The following is a 20,387-nucleotide window of genomic DNA, read 5'->3' as shown; positions in this document are numbered from 1 at the left end:
GCTCCGTGCCGATGCTTTAAGATTTATGCCAGGTGTGGCGCCTCATGCCCTGTAATCGAAGCATTATGGGATCACTTGAGGTCGGGAGTTCGAGACCAGCCCAGCCAACATGGTGAAAACCTGTATCTACTAAAAGTACAAAAGTTAGCTGGGCGTGGTGGCACATGCCTGTAATCCCAGCTACTCAGGAGCCTGAGGCAGAATTACTTGAACCCAAGAGGCAGAGGTTGCAGTGAGCCAAGATCAAGCCACTGCACTTTAGACAAAACTCCACCAAACAAAACGAAAAAAGAGCAAAATTCCTAAAGAAAAAAAAAATACGATTCAAACCAGCATTAAGTACTACATCATTCAACACAAATATCAGAAAATATTTCCTGTAATTGTTTAGTATCAATGTTCATTTACTTAAAAATGAGAAATACTAACAGGATCTGGTACACAAAACATCTTGATTTTTTTTTACATCATATGGGTAATGTGCCAACAGCCTAACAATATTTGAGGGGGACACATCTCACACATGCATGTGATCACACTTATGAAACACAAGAGTTTGAGATAGTTTATATATTTTCAAAAAATAATATGTCCTTTTATAGTAATCAGAATTAGTTAACAGGCCAGGCAAGGTAGCTCACACCTGTAATCCCAACACTTTGGGAAGCTGAGGCAAGTGGATCAGGAGTTTGAGATTGGGAGTTCGAGACCAGTCCAGCCAATACGGTGAAACCCTGCCTCTACTAAGTAAAGTACAAAAATTAGCTGAGTGTGATTGTGACGGTGCACACCTGTAATCCCAGCTACTCGGGAGGCTGAGGCAGAAGAATCACTTGAACCTGGAAAATGGAGGTTGCAGTGAGCTGAGATTGTGCCACTGCACTCCAGCCTGAACAGAGCAAAACTCCATCCCCCCCTAAAAAAATTAGTTAACAGTCTGAGATAAACTATTTTAGAGAAAACACATTTAACCAAATATGCCAGTAAATTGAAACTTTTCAGTTATTTTAATGAGAATGTTTCACAAAAATTTTCTGTTTCTTCTAAATAGGATAAATACTAAGATTCTTTTGTCCTAGAGACCATTCCTCTAGAGTTGATAATCACAATGTGTCTATAAGGCTTAGTTTGCAATTTTCCAATGTATAATTTATTCACATTTACTTAAAACTAAGTATTTCTTTTTATACTATGTCAAAAAATAGTGATGAGGTTTTATGGCTTACTTAAAATATAAATGAGAAAAACAGATGACATTTACCATATCAAGAGCTGGTTTTAATTTTTTTTAGGGGAAATACTATAATTTAAAAAGTTGTAAAATATTTAACAGAATTTCCAGCAATGATTATTTCCAAAATGTAAAGATTTAAAACATAATTTATACAAAACTAAAAATCAGAGGGATTCATTCTTGCTTTCTCCTTTTTTAAAAAATTCAGACAATTTGTCACAGAAAGTTCGGCATGTGAGAGCAGCTGCAGCCTCAGTCCCCGTCGGAATCACTGTCCCTCCACGTGGGGACAGAACGCCGCACTGAGGACAGCAACACGTCTTCAATCTGCTTCTTAGGGTTTTCCTCCAAGTCCGTCTTAACTGCTCCAGATTCAGACAGTTTCCACTCCAACTCTACAAGATAAAGAATAAGCAAATTACCTAAGCCACTGTGCTGCAAAGGTTCCCTCACCCTAAGTCCATCAAGCTAGTTTTTCCTAAGTAGAAAAATATGGCCTGGCACAATGGCTCATGCTTGTAATCTCAACACTTTTTGGGAGGTTGAAGCAGGAGGATCACTTGAGGCTAGGAGTTGAAGACCACCCTGGGCAACATAGTGAGATTCTCATCTCAAAAAATTTTAAAAAATCAACTGGGTAGGCCAAGTGCCTTGGCTCATGCTTGTAATCCCAGCACTTTGGGAAGTAAAGGCAGGTGGATTGCTTAAGCCCAGAAGTTCTAAGACCAGCCTGGGCAACATGGTGAAAACTTAGCCAGGCATGGTGGCATGTGACTGTGGTCCCAGCTACTCAGGAAGCTGAGGTGGGAGGATCACCTGAGCCTGGGAGGCAGAGGTTGCAGAGCTGAGATCACACCACTGCACTCCAGCCTGGGAGACAGTGAGACTGTCTCAACAATAAAAATAAATAAATAATAAAAATTGGCTGGGTACTGTGGTGGTGTGTACCTGCAGAGCTACCTAGGAGGCTAAGTGGCAGGATCACTTGAGCCCAGGACTTCAAGGCTGCAGTGAGCTATGATTATGCCACTGCACTCCAGCTTTCATGGCAGAATAAGACCCTGTCTCAAAAATACAAAGAATAAACCTATTCTCTGATGACTACAATTTCCCAATTTGGACAATTTCCCAGGAAGGAAATCAGCATGAAAAACCTGAAGGAATTTCCACAGGCCTGCTGGCAATCTAATCATTAAATCTAATTTTAATAAACTCTTCGGCCTCATGTCCAGTATCTCACTCTATTGGGGTTAAAGAATAAATGAATGGTGATACCCTAGAACTTACACATTTGTTCCAACTAATAAAAAAAGTAAAATGCTAGATAATAAAGAACCACTAACTTAACTGAAGACTCAGCTCCAATACTTCACTCTTATAATCAGCGCAACTCCCACGGTCTGAGACCAAGTGAAGCAAAATCAAGTGATATATTTGCCCATTGCAGAGATGAACCCAGGCAGAACCAAAGGACCACCCAGGAGGTTCTACAGCAAATGGCTTTGCTTAAAGGAAGATCAAGGCGGAGATGTTCTGCTAATTGGACACACTGATTAAAATCCAAAAACCAATCTTACTTAAGTCTTTTTATTTTAATCTACTTTTTTTGGAAACAGGGTCTCACTCCGTCACCCAGGCTGGAGTGTTGTGGCACAATCATAGCTCACTGTAACCTTAAACTCCTGGGTTCAAATGATCCTCCCTTCCGCCCCAGTCTTCCTAGTAGGTGAAACTACAGATGTCCACACCACACCTAGAGATGGTATCTCAATATGCTGCCCAGGCTGATCTCAAACTCCTGGCCTCATGCAATCCTCCAGCCTTAGCCTCCTAACGTGCTAGGATTACAGGCTTCAGCCATTGTGCTCAGCCTAATTTTACTTGTCTTATTAAAGTATTCCATGAAATAGAATAAAATGGTGGTTATTAGGGGCTGAGGGTGGAAATGGGAGATGATGGTCAAGGGTACAAACTTTCAGTTATAAGATGGGTAAGTTCTGAAGACCTCATGTACAGCGTGGTAACTACAGTGAATAATAATATATTGTATACCTGAAGTTTGCTAGGAAACAGTTCTTAAGGATTCTGACCACAATAAGGCTATGTGAAATGATGGATGGTTAACTAGATTGTGGCAATCATTTCACACTGTACCTGTATTAAATATCCATGCTGCATATCTTAAATATATGAAATTGTTTTGGTCAATCATACCTCAGTCATGCTGGGGGAAAAAAAGTGCTCCATGAAGATGAGTAACACAAGTACTTTCAGCTCTAGCTACTTTGGTTGAATGTTATGCAAATTCCACTCATTTCTTAAAAAAAAAAAAAAAGAATAACTATCTTTACATATCCATCCATACATACATAAATGTATTTAATGTTACTGTTTGCTTACACAAAGCAATCGTTAAGTTCACTAGACTTTTTTTAAAAAATAAAAACTAACTACAATTGCATACTTCTCTCTCCTCTCATGGCACATTCAAAAAAAGTCAAAACACGATGTAAACATAGTTTCACTTGGCAAGAATGCCAGTGGGCTGCAGTTCTCTTTCATGTTCTATGGATATGTATTTTGATACCTCCATGTGTAACAGGTTGAAAGGAATTAAAAAAGACATCCTTCCAAGCTACAGGCAGAATTAAATAAAACTAATTTAATTTAAAAGCTACTGGACCGGCCCAGTGGCTCACATGTGTAATCCAAGCACTTTGGGAGGCCAAGGCAAGGAGATCACTTGAGGCCAGGAGTTTGAGACCAGCCTGGTCAACATGTTGAAACCCAGTCTCTACTAACAATAAAAAAATTAGCTGGGCATGGTGGTGGGCATCTATAATCCCAGCTACTTGGGAGGCTGAGGCAGGAGAATCACTTGAACCCAGGAGGCGTGGGTTGCAGTGAGGCGAGATTGCCCCCTTGCACTCCAGCCTGGGCAACAGAGCAAGACTTCATCTAAAAAAAACTAAATAAATTTAAAAGCTACTAAGATACTCAAGTGAGAATATTTCTATAGAAAAATACAAATATATATACTAACATCTCCCTGGGTTCATGTGAATTAAAGCAAAAGTGAATATTGCGATCTCAAGCTACAATTTAAAACATTCTACTGTAGAGACAAAATACATTCCACGCCAATATAAAAAAAGTTTATATTTAAGTCTATCATGCCTTCCTTGAACTAAAAATCTGTACAGGCCAGTTGTAACTGTTCCTGATTACACAACTAAGATGAGATTAAATGTGCTCTGTCTTCTTAACAGTCACTCACACAGACGGGCAGAAGTGAATTTGACCCACCATCATAAAGGAGTCCAGGAAACAGGCACTCCCTCCAACAAAAATGTACCTCCCATCTCTCACGGCCCCACCTGTCTCCGAGAGCCCTTACCATCTCTTGTCAGGTTCATGCCACCAAACACCAGAGGGCCGATAAACTGAGCCTTGATATCACCTTCCAGGTAAACAAATATCGTGGGCAGATTCCTATCAGGATAATTGGGTATGCAGGTTGTTGAAATGGCTTTGATAAACTTGACATCAGGAAACTTGCTGGCAAGTCCACTGAGGTGCTGATTTATCAGGGCACAGAGAGGAATTCTATAAAACACACAGAGAAAACAGAAGTAATTATAATCCTGCATTTATATATGGAACAAAGCTCAAAGACCCTTCTACCCTACGTAAAACCTTGTAACATTTCACAAGTGATTCTGCTGCTAGCTAAGATGAATTAACTTTTTTTTTTGACATGGGGTCTTGCTTGTCAAGGCTAAATGGAGTGAAGTGGTGTGATCCTGGCTCACAAGCAATCCTCCCACCTCAGCCCCCCAAGCAACTGGGGGTACAGGCATGTGCTTCCATGCCCAGATAATTTTTTTGTAATTTCTTTTTTTTTTTTTTGGTAAAGACAGGGTTTAGCCACATTGCTCACACTACTTTTGAACTCCTGAGCTCAAGTGATCCGGCCACCATGGCCTCCCAAAGTGCTGAGATTGCAGGTGTGAGCCACTGCAACCGGCTGAATTAACATTTTTAACAAACTTTCTAGGCCAGTCGCTCACACCTGTAATCCCAGCACTTGGGAGGCTGAGGTGGGTGGATCACGAGGTCAGGAGTTCCAGACCAGCCTGACCGACATGGTGAAACCCCATCTCTACTAAAAATGCAAAATTAGCTGGGTGTGGTGGCGGATGCCTGTAATCCCAGCTACTCAGGAAGCTGAGGCAAGAGAATCGCTTGAACCCAGGAGGCGGAGGTTGCACCATGCCGAAATCACACCACTTCACTCTGTTTAGGCGACAGAGCAAGACTCCGCCTCAAAAAAACAACAAAAAAAAACTTTCTAATATGCTCAGGGAAAGTGAAGAACACAAATCCCAATCCATATCAATTTACTTGGCAAAACAAGTTAGAAAAACAGCTTTAATGTAAAAGATAATTGTTATACCTTTCTTAAAAAGTTGAATGAGAAAAACGCTAAAGTTTTAGAATGTGTGAAATGTCAGAAAATGTTTTCTGCTTTAAAGAAATTCCTAAATAAGCACTGGACTCTGCAGTTTAAGACAAGACTGGAGAGCTGAGAAACATCAGAGGACCTCAGTATCACACAGTGCGGGCAATTACTGTAAAGGCCAACCTTGCCATCGATGAGACAAATTCATTACATAGAATGTTGAAATGTCAGAGTTCCTGTAAAGGAATAAATAACCTAGGAATTCCTTTTCAAAAACAGAAAGGCAAAGTCTGCATTGCCATACTTTAACAAAGGCATTTGCATTAGTCATAAATATTAATTTGAAAGTGTTAAGATAAAAAAATTAAGTAATAAGGGTTGGGCAAGCCTGCAATAAAAACACAAAAAGCTCAGTACCAGAAAAAAATTTTTTTAACCCCTATATAGGTCAGGCCTGAGATCCTGAAGCCATAAATTCAAATTAGCATTTGATAGATGGAGGGGAAGATCAGCTCACCCTTGTTTGTAAAGGTGCAAGATGACCCACAAGCCCTCACCGGCTTTGGTTACTTCTTGAACATAATCCTTCCCTGAGATCTCTAAAACTTCTCCAAATTTATTCTTCAGTTTAGTTGCTTTCCACTCAGCCAGTCTCTGCCGTCTGCACAAAACAAGGAGAGAAATACACATGCAAAAACATGTGCACACATACATTTTCTAAAAGGCAATCCTGGTAAAGGCCCAGGTTTATTTATTGGTCGCATGGCAAAAATCTAATTATCAGTTTGCTAAAATTTGCAATATTGTTTAATTGTAGTTCCTCCCAAATGTTTTCAGCTGAAAATTACGTTTTTGAAGGACACACATTTCATTTTATTTTTTGAGACAGAGTCTGGCTCTGTCGCACAGGCTGGAGTGCAGCGGCACAATCTCAGCTCACTGCAACCTCCACTTCCTGAGCTCCCTGGGACTCTAGGGCAGTCACCACCACACCCAACTAGTTTTTGTACTTTTGGTAGAGATGGGGTTTCACAGGCTGGTCTCAAACTTCTGAGCTCCAGGGATCTGCCCATCGGCTTCCCAAAGTGTAGGGACTACAGGCATTGAGTCATCTTGCTCAGCCCACACATTCTATTGCCATATACACATAACAAAAACAAAAATCAAACAGCCCCTCTGGGTGGTACTTACCTGTACATTTCAATAGCTCGTTCATCCTCCTCATTAAACTCGTCTTCATGATCCTTCAGCTCTTCCAAAGTCATATCTTCATATGTTGTCACTGAATTTAGTTACATTGGCAAAAAGCAAAAATTTAAAAAGATGAACATGCATTTTCTTCCTCCCCCATTTTCTCCTAAAGATATGCACACAACACCAGATCCTTAGCCCACCTAAACAAAAATTACTTAAGGCACCACACTAAATTAGAAGCTGAGAGGCCGGGCATAGTGGCTTATGCCTGTAATCCCAATTTCTTGACTGATAGACAACTTTTTCCCCAAACTCTCAGATCCTCCTCCCTCTGTCCTCCCACCCTGCCTCACCTCGCCTCGCCTCATTTTTCCTGAGACAGAATTTCACTCTTGCCTTCCAGGCTGGAGTGCAATAGTGCCATCTCAACTCACTGCAACCTCCGCCTCCCAGATTCAAGTGATTCTCCTGCCTCAGCCTCCTGAGTAGCTGGGATTACAGGCTTGTGCCACCACACCCAGTTAATTTTTGTATTAGTAGAGACACGGTTTCACCATGTTGGCCAGACTGGTCTCCTGACCTCAAGGGATCTGCCTGCCTCAAAGTGCTGGGATTACAGGTGGATTACAGGAGTGAGCCACCGCACACCCGGTTGCAGCCCCACTTTTGAACCCTTTGCTGATTAAAATTCCCCAGGGCTCACACCTTTAACTACTTTCCTTCTTTATCCACAACCACTCCCCTGGCTTGCATCTAATCCCATGGCTTTCAATGTTATCAATATCCTGACAACTCCCAAAGTACAGGCCTCCAGCACAGACTTTTCTAATCTGGAGTAAAACATAATCCAAGGGCCCTCTTAACGTGTCTATTTATCTAATAGGAACCTCAAAGTTAATGCATCCCTTGGCAGTGGCTCACGCCTGTAATCCTAGCTCTTTGGGAGGCTGAGGTGGGCGTATCACTTGAGGTCAGGAATTCCAGACCAGCCTGGCCAATATGTTGAAACTCCTTTGCTACTAAAAATACAAAAAAATTAGCCAGGCATGGTGTAATCTCAGCTACTTGGGAGGGAGGCTAAACGCAGGAGATTTACTTGAACCTGGGAGGCAGAAGTTGGAGTGAGCCAACGCCACAGCGCTCCAGCCTGGGTAACAGAGACTCCATCTCAAAAAAAAAAAAAAGAAAAAATGTCACTCCTCTGTTTAAACTTCCAAAAGCTTCCTGTCTCATTAGGTGTAAAGGCCAAGGTCCTTATTGGAAGCTACTGGATCCACTGAGGCTGCTCTCTCGCAGCAGCACCACCGGCCTCTCCTCAGGGATTCCCAGCCATGCCACTCACTCACCTCCCCCACCTTCAGGAATACTCAAATGTCTTCTTCACCTCCTTCAGGTACTAACTCCACTCCGTCAGGTCTATTCAAATGTGTTCTTCAGCTCCTTCAGGTCTTTACCCAAATGCCAGCTTCACCTTCTTCAAGTCCATGCAATGTCATCTTTGACCCTCTCTGACCCTGCTTTTCTTCCAACCCTTTCTGGTCCCTTTCACTGCCTTATTTTCTTTATTGTTTACTGTCTGTCTCACCCACTAGAAGGCTGGTTCTCCAAGAGCAGAGAATTGTGTCTGGCTTATGCATAGCTAAGTCCCCACCCCCAGAAAAGCACCTGACAATGATAATCATGCAGTAAACACTCACTGGATACTTTCTAATAAATCCTTCTCTAAATTAGCTCTAACATGTTAACAGAGGACAAAAGTACTAGTCCCTATGACCAATGTTCTCAAACTACAGCATGTATCAGAATCCTTTAAGGCACTTGTTTAAAATGCAAATTCCTGGGCCTCATTCCAGGGACTCTGCTCAGTAAAGACTGGGGAGTGGAGTTTACCAGCACTCCAAGGGACTCCAATTCAGGCACTATGACCGCCTTTGAGAAAGCCTCCCTCAGACCCCCACATATCACAAACATCTTATGCCTCCCCAGATTAAGCTATTTTTAGTTAATGTCCTCAATAAAACCACAGAGAATAAAATATATGCTCACGACAATACAAACACTAAAAACCTTGAACAAATTTCCATAGCATTGTCAAAGGGAATCACAGACCAGAAAGCAGAAAGACTCAAGTATTTTCTTCAGTGCTCATCTGACATAGACAAAGACTTGCAGGGCACCTCTGAAGTCCTCTAGGTCTATGGCTCAGGAAGGTGAAGACGAGAGACACCCTGTGTCTCGTCTGAGGTCCCACAGACACAGGCAGTATCCATGCCAGCACTCCAGCCTGTCTCCTGGTAAGGCAGTCAGAGGCTTAGGGAGCCATCTCCTAACCCAGACAGATGCAGAGGGAAGAGGGCAAACTCACCCACTGACTGCTGGACCATGTGCTGCTCCTCTTCTGCCTCCTCTTCCAATTCTTTCAGACTTTCCTTGGGGGGCAAGATGCCCTTTTTGCGTAAGATGTCATTCCACTCAGTGTCTGTGTTGGGGTCCTAGAATAGCAGGACCAAGATCACCTTGAGTGCCAAGTCCAGTGTGGAGGGCGCCATGTTGGACAAGGGGCCGAATGGGAAAAGTGACAAGGGAGGAATTCAAACCATATTATTCTGTGGACTATTTCTGAGAAAGTGTCAAAAGATCCACAGCCCCTGTTTTGTTCTTCCTGTCCACCCCTCCCCCAATGGAGGAGCTATTCTTGGGGTAAAAATTAGGATAGGATAGGATGTGCAGATCAGCATTAATACGGATACCAAGACTCTGACTTGGCTTCTGTTCAATATTTTTATTAATGACTGAGAGTGACTCATTCAACAGATAAATTTAAGTACCACATGTAAATTACTCTATTAGGCAATGGGGAAGAGTGGTGAATCCAAGAGTCACCTGTGTTACAGTCAAAAGGAAGAGACAGGCAATAAACAAGTATATATACAAACTACACATTGAGAGAGAAAATTGTAGCAAATGCAATGACTGATAAGCTGCTGGTTTAGAGAATTACCCAGGACCTGCATTCCAGGTAGACAGAGATGTTCCCTACAGAGGTGACATTCCACCAGAGGATGGAAAGGAACCTGCAATAGGAAGTCTGGGGGCTTGAAAATAATCCTTCAGGCCGGGTGCAGTGGCTCAAGCCTGTAATCCCAGGACTTTGGGAGGCCAAAGCAGGCGAACCACCTGAGGTCAGGAGTTCAAGACCAGCCTGGCCAATACAGTGAAACCTCATCTCACTAAAAACACAAAAATTAGCCAGGTGCGGCTGTAATCAAGAAAATAACCTTCCAGGCAGAGGGGCCAGGGGCGTGCAAAGGACCCAATAGCAAAAGTCTGGACGAGGATCTCAAGCTGCAGATAAGGCTTGGCTGACAGAATTCTCTAATGGCCAAACCTAGGAGGAAAAGCTGAGACTCCGCAGAGTAGCTCAAAAGATTCGGGACACTCTTCTAAGCCCTTTTTCCTGGACCTAGTCACCAAATCCCTAACAAGCCCAGGAGATGCACGACATTTACAGGCACTGCCCATGCTGAAACGGCTGGCCAAATCAGCCAGGATTAAAATCACTAAGAATCAATGTCACAAAGACTGATGTAAAAGAGGGCTCTTGGATCCAGAACCCATCTGCCCAAGCACCGGTGTGCACGGTGTGGCAGGAATACTGCTGATGGAGCTCAGGCTTGCTTTAGAATATATCAGGAGCACTGTGAAAAGGGTACTGGGATAACCGGCCTCCAGCCCCAATCTTGTGTAACAATTCTGCGATGCATCAAAAGAAAAATGAGTAGAATCCTCACTACAGGGTGGTCAGGGAAGGCCTCAGGGACCTGAAGGACAGGATGCAAAGACCAGGTGGCCCTCAAGCTCCCACTTCACCATTTAGAGTGTCTAGGCTGGGTGCAGTGGCTCATTCTGTAATCCCAGCACTCTGGGAGGCTGAGGCTGGGCAACATAGGGAGAACCCATCTATACAAAAAATTAGCCCGGTGTGGCGGGTGCGTGCCTGTGGTCCCAGCTACTCTGAGGGCTGACAAGGGAGGATGACTTGGCCCTGGGAGGTCGAGGTTGCACTGAGCTGTGACAGTGCCACTGCATTCCAGGCTTGGGCGACAGAGCAAGACACCGTCTCAAAAAAAAAGTGCCTGGCTCCTGGCAGACACGCCCTCTCCTCCAGCCCCTAATGCACCATCTTCTCTCCAACTGCCATTGAGCAGAAATTAGAATTTCTGAGCACAAGATCGTTGGACACTGACAAAATTTAGATGGTAGACTTTTAGTCACAATGGTGACCATTTCCATGGTGTTTTAATTCATTATCTTTAGGCTTTAACCAAATTCTGATAGTAAATTGCAGCTACAGAAAAGTAACGTATATTTTATCTATTTTAATAAAAAAAAACACGAAACAGAGGGACCCTCGAGCGGAGCTCTGAACCCGAGCGGTCCGAGAGGGAGCGCGCCCCAGCTGGACCCCATGGTTCAGGGGAAGAGGGTCTAACTAAGCCGTCACCCAGCTCTCAGTGGAGCCAGGAACACGGCCTGCGCCGCTGCTTTACGTGGGGGAACCGGACCCTCCGCTTCCTAACACATCTGCTAACACAATTCCTCCTTAGGGAAGTTCAGAAGAGGAAGTTTTGTTAGGCGGGATCGGGCAAGACCTTCAGAGGTCCGGGTTGGGAGAGATTTCGAGGGTAGGTAGTTCTGGAGGACCGAGGTTTGCGAGACCTAGCACAGAGGGGCGGGACGCCCAGGCCGTGGGTCCCGTTGGGACCACGCCCGCCCTCCCGCACTGCGCCTGCGCGGGGCCTGGATACGCCGGGCCTCCCTAGTGCCGGCGGCGCCCGAGCTTCCCGCAAGGCGGGCTTCCACCGCCGGCCCCGGGCCCAGTGAGACAAACGACTGGCCGCAGCCTCCAGACCCGTGCCCGGTTCTAGCTTACCTGCATCTTGTTTCCAATCGCTCAAGCCAGTTGTGCCACGGCGCCCCTGTCCCTCAGCTCCCTTTTGTGCACGCGCACAGCGTCGCCACGCCTCTTCCCCAGCCCCGCCCAGGGACGAACCGGGCCGAGTCAGGGCGGAAGCAAGGGCCTTGCGTCTTCGCTCTTCAATACACCGGCTTGGAAGCTGTACACGAGCGCGAGACGGGATTTGCGCACTCTCCTAGCCGGAGCGCGCTTGACCTGGTGCTAATTCTGGGCGCTGCCTTATTAGGGCAGGTCTTCAGCCGAGGAGGGGTGGGGCTGGGTGGAGGAGGAGCCCGGGCCTTTCGCCTTTTCCAGCTGCCGGCCCAAACCTGTAAAGACGTTTTGCTCTGACTAGCCTGAGAAGTCAGAAATAGAAAATTGCTTCTAGGCTGGGCGCGGTGGCTCACGCGTGTGATCCCAGCCCGAGGCAGGAGGATTACTTGAGGACAGGAGTTCGAGACCAGCCTGGCCAACATGGTGAAACTCCGCCACTACTAAAAATACAATTAGTCAGGCGTGGTGGCGTACGCCCGGTAATCCCAGCTATTCGGGAGGCCAGGGCAAGAGAATGGCTGGAACTTGGGAGGCGGAGGTTGCAGTGAGCCGAGACCACGCCACTGCACCCCAGCCTAGGCGATAGAGTGAGACCCTGTCTCCAAAAAAAAGAAAGAAAATTGAGTCTCAATGAGCTGGTGTTAAAAATTAAAAATGATACCGGGCTGGGTGCAGTGGCTCACGTTTATAATCCCGACACTTTGGGAGGTGGAGGCGGGCGGATCACAAGCTCAAAAATTCGAGACCATTCTGGCCAACATGGTGAAACCCCGCCTCTACTACAAATATAAAAATTAGCTGGGCGTGGTGGTGTATTCTTGTAATCCCAGCTACTCGGGAGGCTATGGCAGGAGAATTACTTGAACCCGGAAGGCAGAGGTTGCAATGAGCTGAGATCGTGCCAGGTGGCACTCCAGCCTGGCAACAGATTCCAAAAGAAAGAGAGAGAGGAGAAAGAGAGAAAAGAAAGAAAGAAGGGAGGGAGGGAAGAAATATGCAGGGGGGCCGGGCTCAGTGGCTCAGGCCTGTAATCTCAGAACTTTGAGAGGCTGAGGCAGGTGGATCATCTGAGGTCAGGAGTTCCAGACCAGCCTGACCAACCTGGTGAAGCCTCAGCGCCTACTAAAAACACTAGTTGTGCATGGTGGTGGGTGCCTGTAAATCCCAGCTACTCAGGAGGCTGAGGAATCGCTTGAACCTGGGAGGTGGAGGTTGCAGTGTGCTGAGATGGCGCGATTGCATTCCAGCCTGGGCAACAAGAGTGAAACTCTGTCTAAAAAAATAAATAAATAAATAAAATGATGAAGGCTTTTCTAGAATTTGCCCACTATCATTTCAGTATCAGAAAAGGCAACTCATTCATAAAACATTGAGAGCCTACTATGTACCAGGCACCGGGCTCTGCAGATGGAGCATTGAGCAAAACAGTCAAAGAAAGGTGAAAGTCGTCTGCCATGGCTAAGCATCAGGAGACCCATATATGCAAAAATGCTTAGCCCTAGGGCAGGCACACAGGCACTGAGCAAAAAGCAGCAGTCTGACTTGTAAAATGCAGGTATTGGGCTCCAGAGCTTCTGCCCAGGCACACTCTGAGTTAAGTGAGCAATATTCCTACCTGGTATGGAAGGAAACATTTTGCACATGTGGGCTAACTTGCTGCCTCCTGGCAACTAAGCGAACACAGATAATAGAAGCCCACACACCTGTGAGATAGGCACAGGGCTTCCAACCGTGGCTATGCATTAGAATCACCTGGGAGCCCTCAGAAACTATGGCTTTCCCGGGACTCCAACTCCAGACAAATTAAATCCTTAGAAATGAGGCCTGGCACGGATGTTTTCTTAAAGATCCTCAGGTGATGCTAAGGTGCACAATCGTTGATAAAGAGCGAATCAGATGATTGCTAGAGAGCAAGGAGTTATTATTTAATTTATAAAGGTCCTTAAGATTTTTCTAACTCTTTTCAGCTGAATTTCAGGTGCTTCTATGGATTTATCCATGTATCTGGAAGCACAATATTTGTTAATGAATTTTCCTTGGTCTCATCCCAAAATCAGGACTGGGACTAACTTTGGGTTTGATCCTGTGCCTCCTGCCCAGTCCTGCACAGCAACAGAGCAGGTGTTGCTTTGTCCTGTCCTCATCCCCAGCCTCTGCTGTTCCCTGAGGCTTGTTTTCCAGGATTGAAAACAGTCGCTCTTCCCTCACATGATCCCGTCACAGGCATTCCAACCAAAGCAACTCCATCTTGAATAGGGTTGGGTAAAATGAGGCTGAGACCAAGTGGGCTGTATTCCCAGGTTACACATGCTTAATTACAGAATATTTACGCTTAAGGGAATAAATTAATAATGTTTACCAAACAGACCCAAGACTTAACAGACCCAGGAAATGTCCTGATGTCCTGATAGCTTTGTGTTATTTGTTTGCTTCTGTTTTTGTTTTGTTTGAGACAGAGTTTTTCTCTTGTTCCTCAAGCTGCATTGCAATGGCACAATTTCGGCTCACTGCAGCCTCTGTCTCCCCAGTTCAAGCAATTCTCCTGGCTCAGCCTCTCGAGTACCCGGGATTACAGGTACGCACTACCATGCCAGACCAATTTTTATGTTTTTAGTAGAGACGGGGTTTTGCCATTTTGGTCAGGCTAGTCTCGAACTCCCTAGCTCACGTGATCCAACTGCCTCAGCCTCCCAAAGTGCAGGGACTACAGGTGTGAGCCAAAGTGTTGGGATTACAGATGTGAGCCACCACACCTGGCCAAGAACAAAAGCATTCTTAAAGTTTCATTTTAACAATAATAATGTGGATTATTGGGAAAGGCAGTAGTCATGAAACTTGGCCCAATAGTCCCACAGACAGTTGTTTTTGGATAAGCATAGACATTGACCCTTCTGCTGTTAAAGCTTGAAACTGGAATCTGTTTTATCTGACTTCCTTCCTCTGGAAAGTATCAAAGAACTGAAACTCACCAGATCACAGCACCAGATGCCTCCTTGCCCATCTCTCCTCTTGTTTTCTTATACAATGTTACATTTCTTCCCTGCTATATAAATCCCTAGTTTTACTCAGTCAGGGAGATGGATTTGACACTGATCTCCCATCTCGGTGCAGGCCCCAATTAAAGCCTTCTTCCATGGCAGTGCTTGTCATCACAGTGATTGGCTTTCATTGTGGCCAGCAACAGGACCTAGACCAAACCCTGGTGTTTTGGTTACAGTTACACAAAGATTAACAGTCCTTGTAGTAGAGCAGTTTCCCCATGATTTTCACTTTGTTATATCAAACAAGCATTGCACCTAAGATAGATAAATTCCTCCTCTTGCTTTCTGGAACACCTTACTCTGTCTATGGAGTAGCCATTGTTTCATTCCTTTACTTACTTTTTTTTTTTGAGACAGAATCTCACTCTGTCACCCAAGCTCACACTACCTCTGTCTCCTGTGTTTAAAGGATTCTCCTGCCTCAGCCTCCAGAGTAGCTGGTATTACAGGTGCCCACTGCCACAACCGGCTAATTTTTGTGTTTGTAGTTGAGACAGGGTTTCACCATGTTGGCCAGGCTGGTCTCGAACTCCTGACCTTGTAATCCTCCCACCTCGGCCTTCCAAAGTGCTGGGATTACAGGTGTGAGCCACTGCACCTGGCCCATTCATTCTTTTACTTTCTTTTTTTTATTTCTTTTTTTTTTTTTTTTTGAGATGGAGTTTCACTCTTGTTACCCAGGCTGGAATGCAATGGCGTGATCTCAGCTCACTGCAACCTCTGCCTCCTGGGTTCAAGCAATTCTCCTGCCTCAGCCTCCTGAGTAGCTGGGACTACAGGCATGTGCCACCACGCCCAGCTAATTTTTGTATTTTTAGTAGAGACGGGGTTTCACCATGTTGACCAAGATGGTCTTGATCTCTTGACCTCATGATCCACCTGCCTCAGCTTCCCAGAGTGCTGGGATTATAGGTGTGAACCACCACACCCAGCCTCCTTTACTTTCTTAATAAGCTTGCTTTTGGCTAGGCGCGGTTGCTCAAGCCTATAATCCCAGCACTTTGGAAGGCCCAGGCGGGTGGATCATGAGGTCAAGAAATCAAGACCATCCTGGTCAACATGGTGAAACCCCGTCTCTACTAAAAATACAAAAAATTAGCTGGGCATGGTGGCACGTGCCTGTAATCCCAGCTACTCAGGAGGCTGAGGCAGGAGAATTGCCTGAACCCAGGAGGCGGAGGTTGCGGTGAGCCGAGATCGTGCCATTGCACTCCAGCCTGGGTAACAAGAGCGAAACTCCGTCTCAAAAAAACAAAATAAATATAAATAAGCTTGCTCTCACTTTACTGTGTGGACTTGTCTCAATGCCCACACCCTACTGCCTATTCATGCAGCAGTTTGAAAGGTGTCCCTGTTACTTTTGTCAAAATTATTATTTTGTTACTCTTTCTGCCTGTGCTCCAGATCCTCTCACCTTCCTCAGGGACTCCTTCCATTTTTCCATCCTTCTTGGCTGTGGAGAGAATAATTACAGCTTATGAGAAATGATTAGAGACATACGAATTAGGAAAGATAAACTGTTTCTGTTTGTGAATGATACAGCATACCTGGAAAACACAGAGGAACTGAGTCTTAAATTCATACTAACAATATGAGAATTCACCGTAGGAGCAGGATATAAAATTAATATAAAAATAGTCTTCATCCATGTTTACAATAACAAACCACAAGATATAATGAACTCCAATTACAATAGCAAGAAAAGAAAAAGCACTTGGAAATAAAGAAGTAGACAAAACCTGCATGAGTTAAATTATAAAGCCTTTTGAAGACACAAAAGTAGACTAGAACAAATGGACAAACATTTTACTTTGGCACGGTATGATTCAACATCATAGAGATATCAATTTTCTCCAAGTTAATATGCAAAATGTAACACAATCTCAAAAATCTAATGAATTATTATTTCAGGCTAGGCAGAGTGACTCCAAAGTTTTTTTTATCAAGAACAGCACAAGGTAGGAGGGAGAGCTAGCCCTTCTAAAACTTAAAACAGTGTGGGGACAGTACATAAATAGACAAAGAGATCAAGAGAGCAGCAGAGCAAGTTCAGAACGAGTCCAGAAATAGAGCCCAGTCCATACAAACATTAGTGTATGCTTAGATGAGACGGCATCTCAATCTGCTGGGATGGACTTTAAATAAATGGTGTTGGGACAATTGGATAACCATTTGGAAATAGATAAAATAGGATACATCCTTCACAGTGTATATCATAATAAAAACTAAAAAGTAAAATACTAGGAGAACACATGGCATAATTTCTTTATAACCTAAATATGGAAAAAGACTTTGATTACTCAAAGTTTAAAAGAAATCAAATTAAAACAATGATAGATTCTACCTATCCATCTATAGATAGGTTGTATAGGAATGATGTATATAAGCATGCTGCCTTTTGTGTAAAATATACATTTATGTCAGTGGGGCGTGGTGGCTCACACCTGTAATCCCAGTGCTTTGGGAGGCTGAGGAGGGTGGATCACATGAGGTCAGGAGTTTAACACCAGCCTGGCCAACATGGTGAAACCCTCCTGTACTAAAAATACAAAAAATTAGCTGGGCCTGGTGGCACACGCCTCTAATCCCAGCTACTGGAGAGGCGGAGGCAGGAGAACACTTGAACCCAGGAGGTGAAGGTTGCAGTGAGCCAAGATTGTGCCACTGCACTCCAGCCTGCGTGATAGGAGTGAGACTCAATTAAAAAAAAGAAAAGAGCCTAGTGCCTCCCTCCTCTCTCTCTTGTTTCTGTGCTCTTGCCATGTAATCTCTGCATGCACTAGGTCCCCTTCACCTTCCACAATGAGTGGAAGCAGCCTGAGGTTTCACCAGAAACAAATGCTGGTGCCATGCTTCTTGTATAGCCTGCAGAACTGTGAGCCAAGTAAACCTCTTTCCTTTACAAATTAGCAACACTAACAGACTAAGACAAATGCCCTCTTTAAGAATTCAAAATTATGACTGAAAAACTGAACATAAATATTGAGAATGGAAAAAAAATTATAAATTACATTTTTTAAGCTGAAAAATACCACAAACATCACAAAACCCAGGAAAATAATACACCGTATTTTTATAAATTGCCTGACGTATCTATATAATATCATAGACTAATTACTGGCTTATGTAAGTCAAATATTGTTTCTTCAAGAACTACCCAAATACTTCATTGAAACAGCTCCAAAGACTATATTCATATTCCATTATATTCTCGGACCCTGAAACTTCATGTCACATCATTGAATGAGTGGCTGGTAGTGGTATTTTTGGAATTTATTTCTGCCCTGAGAGAGCCAGCAATAAGCATGCATGGAGACAAGTGCGAATCACAAAAATGCTTGTCAGTAAATATACCCTCAATTTAGCTTTCCCTTAGCCATAGTGATTTCCAGTTAATCAGAGACCACTTTATTATTTGTAGCTAATTTCTATCAATTAACCTTCTTTTGGGCGTGTGTGCAAAGCTTTGGGATGGCTTTTACCAGATGTCAATTTTGTCTCCTTACCTCTGGCAATGTCTGTAATAATGCAAACTTTTGCTGATATGTTTGCACACATTTACTCACTGCAGAGACAGAAGACCTGGGTTTGGCCTGTGTACCCTTCATATAATGACTGCTTGTTCCCTAGTCCCTTCGGGGTTAGGTGTTTATGATCCTTCATAAAAGATACATAGGTTTAATAAAACAGAGAGGAAGACAAATTATAAAGTTAGATACAATGTATGGATTTCCTCACAAGTAAATACTAGAAACATGTTCCAGCTTAGCTCAAGCACCCATAGACACGTGACTGACACCTAGCCTTACATAGGACTCCTTGAATGCATGACTGCATAAACATTACTATTCCTTTACAAGAGCAATTTTCTAAGCAAAATACCTGGTATTAATGATTCCCAGCAAAATAGCTGGGATTACAGGCACGCAACACCACACTCAGCTAATTTTTGTATTTTTATTAGAGCTGGGGTTTCACCATGTTGGCCATGATGGTCTTGGTGGCGCAAATTTCTGGAAAAGCTGCTGCAGCTGGCATTAAGGTTTGACAACTGTAAGTCTTTGCCCTGTGGGATCTTGGATATAGAAATGGTGTTATTAGCTCACAGTTCTTTCTCCTTATAAGGAAAGCAGGCAAGTAGAATAACACAATAAGCTATGTCAAAATTTCATTTCCTTCTAAGATTAAAGGCCTATCTGTAAAGATTCAGCTGAGTGGTAATGGTTAAAAAAGTAATTTTAGGCTGGGTGCGGTGGCTCCAACCTGTAATCCTAGCACTTTGGAAGGCTGAGGCAGGCAGATCACCTGAGGTCAGGAGTTCGAGACCATCCTGGCCAACCTGGTGAGACCCCGGTTCTACTAAAAATACAAAAACTAGCTGGGCATGGTGGTGAGCACCTACAATCCCAGCTACTCGGTAGGCTGAGACAGGAGAATCCCTTGGACCCAGGACGTGGAGGGTGTGGTAAGCTGAGATCTCCAGCCTGGGCAACAAGAGTGAAACTCCGTCTCAAAAAAAGAGAAGAGTAATTTTAATGAGTTACTTATTATTAAATGTGGGACTCCATGGTTACTGCCAAATATATTGGAATTCAATTTTTCTTTTCTTTTCTTTTCTTTTTTTCTTTTTTTTTTTTTTTTAAATTTTTTATTGGATTATAGGTTTTTTTTCTTTTTTTCTTTTTGAGACAGAGTCTTGCTCTGTTGCCAGGCTGGAGTGCAATGGCGCAATCTCAGCTCACTGCAACCTCTGCCTCCTGGGTTCAAATGATTCTCCTGCCTCAGCCTCCTGAGTAGCTGGGAATTACAGGTGCACACCACCACGCCCAGCTAATTTTTGTATTTTTGTTACAGCAGGGATTTCACCATGTTGGCCAGGATGGTCTTGATCTCTTGACCTCATGATCTGCCCTTGGCCTCCCAAAGTGCTGGGATTACAGGCGTGAGCTACCGTGCTCAGGCCATGGAATTCCATTTTTCAAATGTGATTTATGTTTGATCTTTAGACAAGTTATCCCAATGAAAAGAGAGAAAATTACACACCAGGTTTACTTGAAAACACTGCACTCCTTTCCCTTTCCTGTCATTGAATTGTCTCTCATCCCTGATGTACTTGTATTAAAAAGAAAGGAATCGGAAAGAAAGTGTGCTGATGTGTTATTTAGCTGAGCTCATGGCTGCTGGCTGCTATCTGTTTTGAGGCTAGCTAAAAGTTAAGATGATTAAGAGACAGGCGAAGGTACGACCAGATGCCATGATAGTATCTACAATAAAAACATCTGGAAGGTTGTAGAACTTTTAGGAGTGTTGAACCCTGTGAGGCAAACACTGAAGTAAACATCTATGAGAAAGTTTGAGTAACTCATGATTATGGACAGAGCTATTTTCCTAGAAAAGTTTTTTTAGAGAGAGACTTGCTCTGTCACCCAGGCTGGAGTGCAGTGG

The 20,387-nt window shown here is 43.9% G+C and overlaps 1 protein-coding gene and 1 pseudogene across 1 annotated transcript; both read right to left on the bottom strand.

The window, feature by feature from the left end:
• Positions 1-363: 363 nt before the first annotated feature.
• PDCL3 (phosducin like 3) lies at positions 364-11,912 on the bottom strand. Its single transcript, XM_002757424.7, has 6 exons — positions 11,824-11,912; positions 9,256-9,382; positions 6,888-6,978; positions 6,214-6,357; positions 4,632-4,840; positions 364-1,629 (listed from the first exon to the last, which is right to left on the bottom strand). Exons 1-6 carry the CDS (start codon positions 11,827-11,829, stop codon positions 1,487-1,489), a joined length of 720 nt encoding a protein of 239 aa, XP_002757470.2. The 5' UTR covers positions 11,830-11,912; the 3' UTR covers positions 364-1,486.
• Positions 466-558, bottom strand: LOC118147639 (small nucleolar RNA U13; annotated as a pseudogene).
• Positions 11,913-20,387: the final 8,475 nt, after the last annotated feature.

The sequence above is a fragment of the Callithrix jacchus genome, chromosome 14, assembly GCF_049354715.1.
Source record: "Callithrix jacchus isolate 240 chromosome 14, calJac240_pri, whole genome shotgun sequence".
Lineage (NCBI taxonomy): Eukaryota > Metazoa > Chordata > Mammalia > Primates > Cebidae > Callithrix > Callithrix jacchus.
Note: the sequence above shows the minus strand (reverse complement) of the source record. Positions and strands in the feature narration are given on the sequence as shown.

Bases quoted from the DNA above. Each gene is read 5' to 3' on its own strand.
- PDCL3 (XM_002757424.7), bottom strand. The intron at 4,841-6,213 runs GTGAGCTGATCT...TGTGTTTTATAG, and splicing joins TTGCACCTTTACAAACAAGG to AATTCCTCTCTGTGCCCTGA. The intron at 1,630-4,631 runs GTAAGGGCTCTC...TTTATCTTGTAG, and splicing joins CATGAACCTGACAAGAGATG to AGTTGGAGTGGAAACTGTCT.